General features: G+C 40.9%; 1 protein-coding gene across 5 annotated transcripts in view; it reads left to right on the top strand.

The window, feature by feature from the left end:
- Positions 1 to 13,857, top strand: part of dmxl1 (Dmx like 1) — a 63,488-nt gene that overhangs the window by 30,593 nt on the left and 19,038 nt on the right. For all 5 annotated transcript variants that reach the window (XM_030060966.1, XM_030060967.1, XM_030060968.1 and 2 more), the window contains exons 21-33: positions 207 to 340; positions 1,040 to 1,226; positions 1,606 to 1,716; positions 2,466 to 2,635; positions 3,323 to 3,420; positions 3,591 to 3,756; positions 5,007 to 5,135; positions 5,386 to 5,524; positions 7,759 to 8,546; positions 8,872 to 8,952; positions 9,280 to 9,447; positions 11,150 to 11,341; positions 12,663 to 12,739. In XM_030060966.1, the coding sequence (XP_029916826.1) occupies positions 207 to 340; positions 1,040 to 1,226; positions 1,606 to 1,716; positions 2,466 to 2,635; positions 3,323 to 3,420; positions 3,591 to 3,756; positions 5,007 to 5,135; positions 5,386 to 5,524; positions 7,759 to 8,546; positions 8,872 to 8,952; positions 9,280 to 9,447; positions 11,150 to 11,341; positions 12,663 to 12,739 (2,440 nt within the window). The remainder of the gene's footprint in view (positions 1 to 206; positions 341 to 1,039; positions 1,227 to 1,605; positions 1,717 to 2,465; positions 2,636 to 3,322; positions 3,421 to 3,590; positions 3,757 to 5,006; positions 5,136 to 5,385; positions 5,525 to 7,758; positions 8,547 to 8,871; positions 8,953 to 9,279; positions 9,448 to 11,149; positions 11,342 to 12,662; positions 12,740 to 13,857) is intronic.

The raw sequence follows: 13,857 nt of genomic DNA, 5'->3' as shown, positions 1-13,857 counted from the left end.
CCCACTTTCTTGCCTTCTGTTTTTTTCCCACTGTCTCTCTGTAGACCAAAGTGGGAATTATGTCCTGCAGATAGCGGACACAGATGCAGCAAAATGATTTCCTGCTCTTTAGCATTGTACTTTAATCTTAAGAGTATTTTTTTCTTCAGGTCCCTTGTGAAATGAATGTCTTGTGTAATTTGGTTCTGTCTTCTGTCTTCCTGCAGACAAAGTGAGCAGTGCGAGTAGAGATAGCGGGCATGGTTCCAGTCAAACTGATGCCTATGATGAGTTGTTTCACACACCCAGTATGATGGACTTGGACCCGCTGGACAGTGATCAAGAGGAATCAGGGAACAAGGTCAGTCTCTGTTGCTTGTACTGTGATCAAGGAAAATGCATAAAGATGGAAGTTGACAGGAATTATGGATCTTAGGAAGGTTTTTGGTTCTGTCGGTTGTCCAGTGTGTATTTCTGAAGTGCACATCAGGGCTAATTAAATGTTAACTCACCAATAAATATTTATAATTGCTCCCATCTTCTTGATGCATATTTATGATGAACATACAGTATTTTTGCATGATGGCTCCCTCATCAGGTAGCAAATATCAGTGTATAAGTCTGCCTTCCATTCATAAAGATTTGCCTGTATGAGAATACCAGTATGCCAAGAAGACTCATTATAATATCATGTCTACAAGATTTAGCTACTAACTAGCATCTTCAAAGCAAATCAGACATCTGTGGATTTTTTTTTAAGTTTATGGAAAACATCCATGTGCTTTTTAGCATTTATTTGGTATTGTGCACCATAAGTATGCAAATCTATCAATTCATTTTTATTCTCTGCTGTTCTGGTAGATAAACATGCTTTGGCACATGCCACATGCATAGTATTGTGAGTTTTATTCCAGCTCACAACCTTTTTGATATATGACCTGTTATGCCGCTTGTTGACATTATTTCATGTGTCTCGTCACTGTGTGATGTCTTATAAACTAGAAATGCCATATTATTACAGAGAAACATTGTACTCTGTCTCATTGTCTCCTCTTGCCAGGTAATTGACCTGTCACAGTACAGTCCCACATACTTTGGACCAGAGCACGCACAGGTTCTGTCCAGCCACCTTCTCCACTCCAGTCTTCCAGGCTTGACCCGCATGGAGCAGATGTCTCTCATGGCGCTGGCCGACACCATCGCCACCACCAGCACAGACCTCAGGGACAGCCACGGCAAGAGCAAAGGTACTGCAAGGCAATGACATTATACGTCTTTGGCTTTGGGAATTCTCTCTGAAACACTTTTACTTCCCTTGCAAAGCTCTGGATGTGTTTTGGCTACTGAGTGACAAGAGTGACCTTGGCCAGGTCACTCTTGGAAAAGAGATTGCATTTTATCTCAATGAGTCTTATCTGGTTAAATAAAGGATGAATAAAAATAAAAATAGTTTCTAGCATGGATGTTTGTTGTGATAAAGCATCATAAGAAAAATCTTTGCCAAGTGAGTTTAATTCATTTTTTTAGTCATGTTTGAAGCATTTTACACTGTTCATTTACAATGTTGTTAAAGAGTATTTTGAAATAGCAGACATCCTCTAATATTTGTTGTTATTAACTAACCAGGTGGAGAGACACTGGATGACTGTGGTCTTAAGTTCTTGCTGGCTGTCAGACTCCACACCTTCCTCTCTACCTCTCTGCCCCCGGCACACCGAGCACAGCTGCTACGGCAAGGTACGGTTGGACAGCCATTTTCAAACTGTCACTGGGGACCTTCCGTGGCTGACGCAAGCAGGTTGACAAGTAGTGTACCATCAGGGTCACTGCCCGACAGATTAAGGGAGAGACACCTTTTTAAATAAACTTTAGGCTAAGGATTTAATATGTCTGGTCATCAAAAAAAGCTGACCAGTCACATTAAATAATTCTGACCTCCTTGCAACTAACCCACCTCTTTAGCTACTGTAGAAGGTTTTAATATTTTTTTTCCTGGACTTGCTTTATGTAATATTTTCTAGCCTGCTACTCAAGGATTTGGCTCCTTTGCTCTGTATCCCTGCAGTCCTTCAGATATAGCAGTTAGGTCTTGGGGCAGTAGTAGCCTGAAGATTACTGAAGTGGGCTTTTGACCTGCAGGTCTCAGTTTTAAGCTGTTTTGGCCTCAGTGAGGCAAGTGAATAAGCTCTGTTCTTCTCACCCTTAGCAACTGCAGGCAGTCTCTCAGTACCCTTGAGCAAGGCACTTAACCTCTGTCTGCTCCCATGGGACTCTTCAGCAGCCAGCCGTACAAGACCAGCTGTACTGGGCTGCTCCTGCAGTTAACTCCCCAAAGCTGTTGTTGTAAATGTGAATGTCTTGGGTAACTTGCCCTGTTAAAAAGACATTAAGTCATTGCACAGTGATGATTTTGTAACAATGAAATGTATGCCTTGTGTTTTTTTTGTTTTGTTTTTTTTTACATATTCCTCACTCTTCCTCTACAGGCCTGTCAACATGTCATTATGCCTGGGCGTTCCACTCTGAAGCCGAGGAGGAGCTGCTGAACATGCTTCCTGCCCTGCAGAAGGGAGAGCCAACCTGGCCTGAGCTGCGCTCCATGGGTGTGGGCTGGTGGCTGCGTAGCACCAACAAGCTACGAAGGTGTATTGAGAAGGTGTGGCAGCTTGTGGCATAGTTCATCCTTATCATTAATCATTAATACAGGTATTTGTGCTCTTAGCCAAACCATACTTAAAAAAAATATTCAGCAAAAGATTTTAAGAGGTGTACCAATAAAATGAAAGAGAAGTAGGTCCAATACTTATGTGAAACTTGAATTTAATCTCTTAATACATTTGAGTCTATGCTCCACATAGTGCTTCTTTTAATCTTTATTTTACAGGCATTTGTGAAGCACTTCAGTGTCCTAGATGAACTTCACCTCCCAAGTGCTCAAAACCACCTTCTTCATTTGGTGGTTTGAATGCAATACAGCTATTGGCTGTTAAATTTGGAAATTGAATCTTGGTTTATTAAATGGGTTGAAAGAAGTTGGTAATACTCAGTGCCAAGCTGCATTAATTAGTCCACAATGGCATCATCTGTCTGCAATTGATTAAGGCTTGTCCATTGATGTGTTTGCCCTCCATACTTCATATGGATTACTTCTTTTAAAAATGAAGTGCTATCATCAAAAGAGAAAGTGGAATTTTGCTGAGGTTGCTGTGAAATACAACACTATAATTGAGTATGTGCTGCTCCCTGAAATGACCCATAAAGGTACAACTTGCTCTGTAGATAAGACTGCGTAGGCTGTGGGGACGTGAGCTGAAATTTTATTTTCTTTTTTTCTGTTTGTCAGGTTGCCAAGGCTTCTTTTCAGAGAACCAGTGATCCTCTGGATGCAGCTATCTTTTACCTCGCAATGAAGAAGAAGGCAGTGGTCTGGGGACTGTACAGGTAGGCGAAACAATGACAGGCTTTTGCATATGGAATACACACGCACACACATTCATTGTATCTCACATTATGTGCTCCCCATGCCCCAAAACAAGATCAGTGCTGTCAGATTACACAAAACTAATGACATCAGCGCTTTTGTTTTGAATTTGCAATCTTATTCTCTCCAGGTCTCAGAAAAATGTAAAGATGACAGACTTTTTCAGCAACAACTTCAGTGAGGACCGGTGGAGGAAAGCAGCACTGAAAAATGCCTTTTCTCTGCTGGGAAAACAGCGGTTCCAGCATTCTGCAGCCTTTTTCCTGTTAGCTGGTTCCCTGAAAGATGCTGTGGAGGTAAATGAAGAATAGACAGACTAACAGTTTGCAAGAGGCACTTGTCTCTTCAACCACATGGCACTTGATAGTCCGCTCAACTTAAGTGGTAAATTTTCCTTTCAAGATTAGTTAGGTGCTACTCAAGATTTGTCCATATTTAGATCACATTCATTTTCTGTCACACCTTTGTCTTGTAAAAGACAATTTGCTCTCCTGTCTGCAACATCATAAGCATGCCTTTTTGTTTGGAATTTTGGAGTCAAGGGCAATATTTCATAACATTATAGTAAAGAAAAAGAGCAGAGAAACCACAAGTAACAGTAACAGCCACGCCATCAATACTCTTGTGCATATGTGCCCTTTTTATTATTAAAACAGCTTGACATTTTGTTACAGTGGTGTCTTTGTCAAGAGCTTTTAGCATGGTACACTGAAGAATTATTGATGATGGCAGTTGACTCTTGGGTGTTGCTGTCATTCCTTTTTTTTTTTTTTTTTTTTTTTTTTTTTTTTTTTTGAAAATTATATATTGCATGGTATCACATCTATAAACCAACAGCACACTCCTCTTGAAACCTCCTTAATGGGGACAGTAAGCCCGCTACCTTAATTTTAATTACAGTTAAATTTTTGCTTGTTATTGCATGTTCCTGCGTCTAAATTTAGATTTTCTATCACATGTTATATTTCAGAATTACTTTTGCAGTTCACAGTGCTTTATCATGTGGTATTGCCAAAGAAAACACTCAGTTATTCTTCATCTTTTCCTACACACATTAGCAAACCTGCTCTTTGGTTATCTTGTTTGTTTGTTTAACCTTTCACTTATTAAGGTTATTCCTGTTGAGAAAGTCCTGGAAGGAAAGAGTCACATTATTTCATCTGCATGAGTAACAGCAACTTTCCCAAAGCATTTTATGCTAATGAGTGTCATCCAGGCAAAGGGCTATAGTTGACATTGTTTGGTCTCTTTGGCTGTGAGGTTGCCTAATTGAAATGCACCTCACACCTTGAGAGTTGGAAACAACTTGCATCCCTTACCTACCTCCTTGCTGCGTGTAGACTTATCTTTCCATGTTTATGTTCCTTCCTCTCAGTTAATTAAGTTCTAAGATAAATTAAAATCATTGATTTGATTGAAATCCAAGTTTGATGCAACCTTATCTCTCCCTCTGCAATATATTCAGACTATATTGTCTTTTAAACCCTTTTAAATGATGAAGAATTGACTGCATTGCATGTGATATTTTCCTTCATTTCCTCCCCAGGTGTGTTTAGAGAAAATGCAGGACCTACAGCTGGCCTTGGTAATCTCCAGATTGTACGAGTCTGAGTTTGAGACAGCATCCACCTACAAAAAAATCCTCCAGAGATATGTTCTGGGACAAGACAAACAGGTACACGGTGTTTGTTTGTCTGCTAACGGCTCAGAAAGTTATTTTTTACTCCTGAAAATGCATAATTTGACAAAACAGCCCACTGTTGTCTGACATTCCAACTTTTTTAGACAATACACTGCAAATGTATGAAATGAAGCCCATTTTCATGACAAACAAAAATCTCTGGCAGCTACCTGAGATGTGTTGGCGGATGTTACCATGAGTTACCAGAAAGAGACAATGTAATTCTTTATGTTTTTCTGCTCAGATTCCAGCCCACCAGGACCCGTTCCTGCGGAGCATGGCCCACTGGGTCCTGGAGGATTACAGCAGAGCTCTGGACACTCTGCTGGAACAGCCTGCTAACAGCAACAGCTCAGGGTCCACTGGGAATACAGCTGAGACCGGTAAGTCTATGCTGCAATACTGTAGTTCAGACTCTGGAGTGAGTGAGGCTGAGACTCTGAGAGCATCACCAGCATTGGTAGGTTTAGTCCTGATAGGTCTTTAGTATTCAAGAGAGATTGTTTATAATGGATGTGATTTAGTAACAACAGGCTAGTAATTACATGGACCTTGTTATTCTGAGATCAGTTCAGACACAGTCCTGTCAGAGGCTCTGTTGGCAGTAAACATGGGCAGTAAGACTATATTTATTGCTGATATTAATGTGCCAGCACTTGGCTTATGACTCACACTGGGAGGACTGTCCTTTGATTTCACCAGATGCCACAGTTCTGCAATCATTTTTGGTCTTCCATAGTGAGCACTTGATGTATTGAAATTGTGTAATTTGCCCATAGGATACTGAAGACTCTTTTATTTGGATAAATTACTCAGGACTTTGGGTTTATAAAGCCTAACTTAAAAATGGAAGAAGTGCTGAACTTCATATAAACCTTACCATGACTTAAAAGACAAGTCCCAGATTAACATCACTATACTGAGCTGTTGTATTTATGCAGGATGTTCCCCAAGCACATCTGATAGGCTTAGGGGTAAAAAACACTGGGACATATATAACAGCCTTTTCGGTACATGTTTTAAAAAACGCATTATTCCCTCTTTGTGGTGCAAATCTATATTAATACCTGTCCCCAAGTCTTGTAAAAAATAACCCAAGGGGTGAATGTTGCTTATAACATATATGTACTTCCATCCTTAACAGAAGGCTTTGTCGGTTTCGGGAAGAGTCAAGTCAAATCTACGTGTTGATAAACAAAATGGATTTAGAAAGAACAGAGCATGTATTGACTGCACGTATAGTGTAAATTCAGTGGTTAGGACCAGAATTTCTCCAGGCAACTCAGAAAGCCTTTGATTAGGTCAACAGGGATGTGCTTGTCCTTAAACTTCTTAATGTAGGGGTTGATGGAAAATTCTTTTAGGCAGTTAAGGCACTCAATAAAAACCCTCTGGCCTGTGTTCAAGTTAATGACCTTCACACTCAGTGGTCTCACACCTCTTTTGGTGTCAAGCAGGGTGATGCCCTCTCTCCTACATTGTTTCCCGTATTTGTAAATTGGCCAGAAAATTAAATCAATGAATCTGGTTATCAAATTGGATAATTATGATTTAAGTATTTTTTTACATACACATTTGCCAAGCAGAGCCTGAGACAGAGAATAACCTGCAACCTGGCAGTTAAACAGAGAAAAAATAAAGATAATACATTTTTTTAAAGGGAAGCGTGCATACATTTACTTTGGGTACAGAACTCTTGAAGTACACTACTTTCTGTAAATATCTTATGCTCAATAAGTTATGCTCAATACAGGGCCATGTGCTACTTCTTAGGTGTGCACAGGTTCGCAGCTAAGCCTGCCGCTATTGGTGATGAGCCGGATTCCTGTAGAGATCAAACTTGAAGTAGAGATGGTTTGGAACAGCCAAGTTAATATACCCAAGTCAAGGACAGCCAAAATAACTCTGGTGCGAAAATCTTTTGGCAAGTTTCATAGAGGCAGACCTACCTATGTATATGGCATTACATAATTACATATCTAAAGCCTGGGAAAGAAGTCAAGCTAAGCTTTTTGTTAAATGCCTTTGCTTAACATCGAGAATCTTTTCTTATCTATGCAAGAACTTAATGGATGTTTTGGCCTCTCACTCGCTGTGATTGTGTTTGTTAGTGTCTTGTAAGCCCATGTGGGCGGAGTGTCATTTGTGATGTTACACTATAATAAACAGTAAACTAAACTACAGAACATTTAAAACAGTTCTTCCATTTGATAAATGCTGTCCTTGCTGGATTTCCAGTATCATCTGTCTTCTATATGTCGCAGATAGAGGCAGAACAAACTTTTTGCATCACCTTTTTGTCTATCATCTTTTCTCAGTAAGCTGTCAGAAAGTTTTTGAGCTCCCAACTTAAGCTTCTGTCCGCCTATAAGTGACTGTCGAATACAATCTGTTAAGATAAGAGGGCTCCCATTGCTAGGAGCGTCTGTTCATCCAGAGGTTCATTACAGATTCAGTGTAGCTGACTGCAGCTCCATCTCTGCGTCTGATCCAATAACACAGCTTGTCCTTGCAGGTAACACTGTGATCACAGCAGCAAGGGGTGCAGGCCTGTGCCAATGTCACAGATAAAAACTGATGTCCTCTCTTTTGTACCTCTCTTGTTTATCTATGGCAGATTCCTCTTCCATTTCCCCATGCAACCCTGAGGTTTTCAACTTCTACACTTACCTCCGTACCCACCCACTCCTCCTTCGCCGCCATTTTGGATCCTCTGATAAGGCTAAAGTTGGCCTGACTGCTGAAGGTCGCAGAGCTGACTCCATTAGCTTGGTGGAGAGACGGCTGTTCTTCACAGCCGCATATGCACACCTGCAGGCTGGCTGCCCTATGCTAGCTCTTGAAGTCCTCTCCAAGATGCCCAAAGTCCACAAGCATTCCAAACTGCCTAACCCAGATGATACGGGTATCAGCGCAGAACTGAGTGATAGGAGTAAGAATGACCGGGCATCAGACCTGGACTGGTCTCAGCCAGTTCTGAATGGTTACGAGTCAGGGGGAGATAGCTTATCCAACAGCCAGTCGGATTCAGTTTTAAGTTTTGATTGGAGCCAACCATCACTGGCTGTCCCAGATGAGCCCCTGGAGCTGAGATGGGACAGCGACAAAGACGATGAAGACAGTGGGGATGATGAAGAAGATAAAGATGTTAAGAAAAGAGGAGCTGTGGACAGCAGTAGTGTGTTTCTGGATACACAGGATGCCATATCACTGCTAACAGTGACAGGGGAGGACAGTGGGGACAGCAGTGACTTCATAGCACCATCTGATGACATCCTGGCAGCCCAACTGAAGTTCAGTGCCTGCTTGAAGATTCTGACCAATGAGCTTAGGACGCTGTCGACAGGGTATGAACTGGATGGAGGGAAACTACGTCACCAGCTCTACCAGTGGCTGGAGAGAGAGGTGAAAGCAGTCACTTTCAAACATGCACGATAATACTCCTAAAATTTGTGTAACTTGTAAAAGTTACACACATTTTCACTTGTTCATAAATGTTCACTTTCTGATGATCGTATTCTTTTGTGTGCATTATTTCAGTGCATGTAAACCTGATAATAATATCAGAGATGCTCTGTATGAATGTTGAGAACAACAAATGGTTTAGTTTGCCTATTTAAGATTCTCCTCTGAAAATTGTGTAACACTGTGATAAAATGTTCATGTATTCCTTAGTTGTTCCTGTACATGGATGATAAATTAACATTATAATCTAATTTTGTTTCCCCAGGTGGTGGCTCTTCAGCGTTGCTGCAGTTACAAGCCCTGCCTGCCAGAGCTTTCTGTGGCTGGGACAGCAGAGGAGGAAAGGGTGGGTGTCAGTAATTGCTGTGCCACCAGATTTGTAAGATGTTCATAGCAAAATATCAATGCAGTCAGTGTATTTAAATATGACTTATTGTGATAATTCTTTATAAATGTCACGTGACATTTAAAAATGATGTTTTATTGAATGGAGTACCAGTCTATTTCTTGATGACAAAGCCAGTTAATATGCATGATTGAATGTGTAGTTCCTCTTTTGCATACCATTCTGGGGCTTCTGTTTGAACTCCAGTCAGCAGGATGAAGTTGGCTTATTTGCGGGAATGTTGATTGATGTACCTATAAAATTAATAAAGTAAAAATTATCTTCCAGCCGGGGAGCCCACGTGGTGACAGCCAGCGGGGCAGGAGGCACTGGCTCCAGAGTAACCAGCCCTTACTGAGAATGTTTTTGAGCTACTGTAGCCTGCATGGCTCCCATGGTGGAGGACTGGCCTCTGTGCGCATGGAGCTAATATTATTGCTTCAGGAGTCACACCAGGTAATTGAAACATGCACAAACGTATAGCTATAGCCATTGCTAAACAGAGCGTGACCTTGGCAATTTTCATTGCCAGCTCTGGTAGCTCCACAGCCTGGCTCTGTGGCTGTCGCCAAGCACGGTCTTACACTATGCCAGCTCATTTTTGGCTATAAGTGGTCTCCATGGAGATATTACAGATGTCATTGCTTCATAATTGCAGCCAATACAAGAGAGATGGCAGAGAGACATTGCCACCATAGTACAACCAGCTCAGACTCTTTCTCAATGGCTCTTACTTGAGCTTACTTGATCACACACAAACCAAATGCACACAATATTACTGTTCAAAGAATAGTGGATGGATTAGCTATGAAATAAGCATGTATCATAATAATGTGAGCAGAGAATGTTTTGCAGGTTTTGCAAAACGGCAGCATAGTAACCATCAGCTGGCTTTACAGGACTTCCACACAGGATAACAGAGCTGCAGTAGTATTTTACTGCACACATGTTCTCTTTGAGAGTAAGGATACAGAAGGGGGACAAAGTACAAATGAAAGACGAACATTCAACCCTCTGAAGGCGTGTCTTAATGCAACCAGAAGTCCCAAGAAACCCACACAGCGCATTTCCTGTTCATTGGTGATTGCTAACACACCTCCAGCAATGGGCTGACAGGTTATGCTGCTTCGTCAAGCTCCTGAGGGAAGTCCTGCCTTAGGCTGACTATTAGAAGGTTGAGTCAAACTTAGAGGAGGTAAACAACTGAATGAGCTGACATGGGAATAGGGCTCTTGAATGTTAGTACAGTTGATGGGCACTGGGAGTCCGTTCTGTTCGCATGCTTTGATTTTGGAATGAAAGCAGTTCCTTTAGTTCCTGCTCCGGTCCCATAAGTTGTCGAATTTCTGCCTTTACTGTCAGGGAAATTTGAGTGTTTTGCCTTTGTTTTGGCTTTAGTCGGTGTGTAGAGGTTCTATTGAGGCGGTTAATGAGAATTGCATGCAATTCATCACATGTGACAAACAAGCATGTAGCTTTCACACACACACACACTCACACACACACATACACACACACACACACTGAATCATGCTGAGAGAACTGGTGCGCACACACATTATGTATATACACTATATGTAGGTGAACATACACACAAAAACAGTCTCATTTACGCACTGGCACGCTCATCCCGCACCCCTTATGTCTGAGTTACATCACACTGTAGCAATAAGCTCATCCTGTATGATTATGACCCAGCAAAATGCTTGTTGTTTCACAGTTAAAAGCAGTGTCTCTCATCTCTCAGCTCCCCTTGTGATCTGTTTCTGCCTGACGTTCAGCCAGAATGTCAAGGCTTGGTGTGTTTGTTCTTATTTTTAATGTTAACTAATATGGAGGAAAGTTTCATCAGTTATAATTGTGGGCATGACCAGATGTAAAAGGGTGTGTGCGATTGGCATAAATATTCAATTCATTCAATACTTTTTGCATTCAAAAGGAAGAAATCTGTCTTTGATTTGCACGTGCAAGAGTCTGCTCCTAGAAATACAAGAAATACAAAATCATAATTAAAACACCCTACACACACATACCACACATATACCAAATAGAGTGAGTGTGTGTGTGTGTGTGTGTGTGTGTGTGTGTACCTTTATGCGCTAGAAGACATACTGGATGGCCACGTTACATCATGTGCCTCTTTGATGTCTGCCCACAGGATGACTCCAGCCAATCAGTGGTCACACCCTGTTCCCATCCCGCCTCTATCCCTCTTCTGCTGGCGTGCACAGCCAATGCCAAGACGGTGGTGGCCAATCCCATCGTCCACCTGACTAACCTGACTCATGACATCTTACAGACCATTAATGCACTCGACTCTCCTCCGCATCCTGATGTGGTGAACAATAAGGTAAAGCAGACAAGGAAGCCCTTTGTTTCAGTTCTTGCCATTTATCTAGAATTAGTTGGAATAAGTGAAACCTCAGCAGCCTCGGGTTCACCATCCAAAAAAAAATCAGCCCCCGTTTTGCTTTTTGTATTACTCATTCATTAGCATGAAACAGATGGCTGTGGCAGTAAAGCGTTGAGTTGTTGAAATGACAGTTGGCAGAAATCACTTAATTCACACTAAAGGAGTTGGATTTAAAGCATACTTCTTGTTGTTTTAAACCAGGCCCTTATTGTCTCAATTTTTGCCATCATGCCGATCGATGGTAATAAAAGTTTCAGTCACTTCACTGTAGAGCTTTGTGTGCCTCTCTTAAACAACAAGTGGGAGTACCTTTTAGCGCCGCCCCAGTAGCTCACCTGGTAGTGTGTACACCACTTGTCAAGGCTGAGTCCCGATTGCAGCGTCCAGGTTCAAATCCAAGCCCATCCCCTCTCTACCCGTGCCTTTTCTGGCTCTCTCTCTCTTGTAGCTATCAAATAAAACAGTGATGCAAAAAAAAAAAAAAAACTACTTTGACTACTTTAAAAATAACTACTTTTTAGTATCAGCAGGAGGTTAACATGAACAATAATAATGAACAAGAGCTTATTCAGCTGTTCATGTTCATTATAATTCTGATATGAAGTGGAACTGTCATTAAAGTATGTTTTGCCTTCTAACTTGCTTGCACTAATTAAAATAGCAATACTATCAGATGCAGGCATTTCACACTGGGGTGTTATTATGTTTAAAAGGACATGTTGTGGGTGTTTTTTAAGTCGACTGTTTCAGTTTCAATTTGCCTAGTCACAGTGTATTGGTGAGCAGCATTCCCTGGAGACTAGGAGTATGTAGGAATATACAGTGAAGTAAATAAAATAAAAAAAAATCTTGATCAGAATCAATCTGTGTAATGTGAAAAAATAACTAAGAATAAAAGGGCCAGGTTGAAAATAATCAAATTACCCTTCAAAGTACAGACTTTGAGGTTTCTTCTTGATGGAAAACCTATGAAGTTGATTTACGTTTTTCATCGCGAAAGGCCAAGGACATTAAAAGACATGTGAAATGACCCGTGAAATTATCCATAAAATGTATCGTCACTCCCTACTAGCGGTTCAGGAGCTGATTTTAAAGTGTATAAACAGTAGTTTTAATAGCTTCAAGCAAGTTATGGATAAGTAAGCATTCATTTTGTTCATTTCGGTTGGGTTGGTTTGGTTTTGATTTTAAAAAATGCACCTCACTCAGACCCTCATGCTAATTCCTGTTTGTTTTTTGACCGTGACTCTTCTTTCAGATCTATGTGATGCACACTCTGGCTGCGTCCTTGTCTGCCTGCATCTATCAGTGTCTGTGTGATGGACACAACTACAGGTAGGAGTCTCATCAAGCAGTGATTTTTAGGTAGGTGATGTTCTGTGGCACAGAGGTGTCACACACCCAATAGGTGAGGTGATGGTTATGACGGTGACATTGAGAAAAAAAGAGTAAAGGAGCCACACGTATTTCAGTTCCATCATTTTTATATTGTTTAGCTGTCTCATCTAAACCAAATTTACCCTTAAACATGTCTTCTTTTGCAAAGGTGCTGTAACATGCCTGTATAATAACATAGTAAATAACTTCATACCAAATCTGAACACATCACAAACCATACACTGTTTGGGAGTCAACCATTTGTGCACAATCATTTGGGAGTCTAATGAAATAAATATTCTCAGGTTCCAGCCCAGACTTTCAAAAGCACTTTTATGCTGCCTGACTTGAAATGAGTCAAATTTAAATGTTCTGATATCTGCAGTGGGGCATCTCTGGGAGCAACTTTCATCTCAAATTCTTGAAGTCTTAAAGCGATGTTTAACTTGAATTTTCATTTGCCACCACATTAACCTTGACACAGCTCCACTAACAGTCAGACACCAGCTTGAGCTGCCACCGGATTATTTATCGATAATGAGTGATCTGTTTTTTCCCGATTGTGAGTATTTGTAAACAACAACAAAAAATATGTACTGAAAAAGACGACATAACATGGACAAAAATTAGGTTATTGTGAGCACTCTGGTTTCACTCTGGTTTTTTATGTCTTAGAAGTAGGTTTTCTAATTTATGCGAACAATGATTTGAAGCACTCTTAGGCCGTAGAATAGTCCTAGCACTGTGATCATTTGATTTGGCACATTTGTGGGATGGTTTTAAGAAGCGTTTTAGTGGTGCGGCCAAAAAGCTTAACCTTAATTGATCAAAGATTTAAGCCTTGAATGAAACCTTGATGTATTTGATACATTCAGATGTCAACTGTGCTCCTTGTGTGAATTTCTGTCACAGCGCTGTCAGATTGCTTGATGTAATACAGAGTGCTTTTAACTTATGCTTGACTGGATTGTGAACTCCAAAGCCACAGTGCTGTGACCCCAGAGATAGAATTGCATGTGACATTGAAAAATATGTCACTGGAAAAGGGAAATGTTTTTAGGCTAGTAGAGTAGGGA

Source organism: Myripristis murdjan, chromosome 9, assembly GCF_902150065.1.
Source record: "Myripristis murdjan chromosome 9, fMyrMur1.1, whole genome shotgun sequence".
Taxonomy (NCBI): domain Eukaryota; kingdom Metazoa; phylum Chordata; class Actinopteri; order Holocentriformes; family Holocentridae; genus Myripristis; species Myripristis murdjan.
The sequence above is the reverse complement of the archived record's forward strand: the minus strand, read 5'-3'. Positions and strand labels throughout refer to the sequence as shown.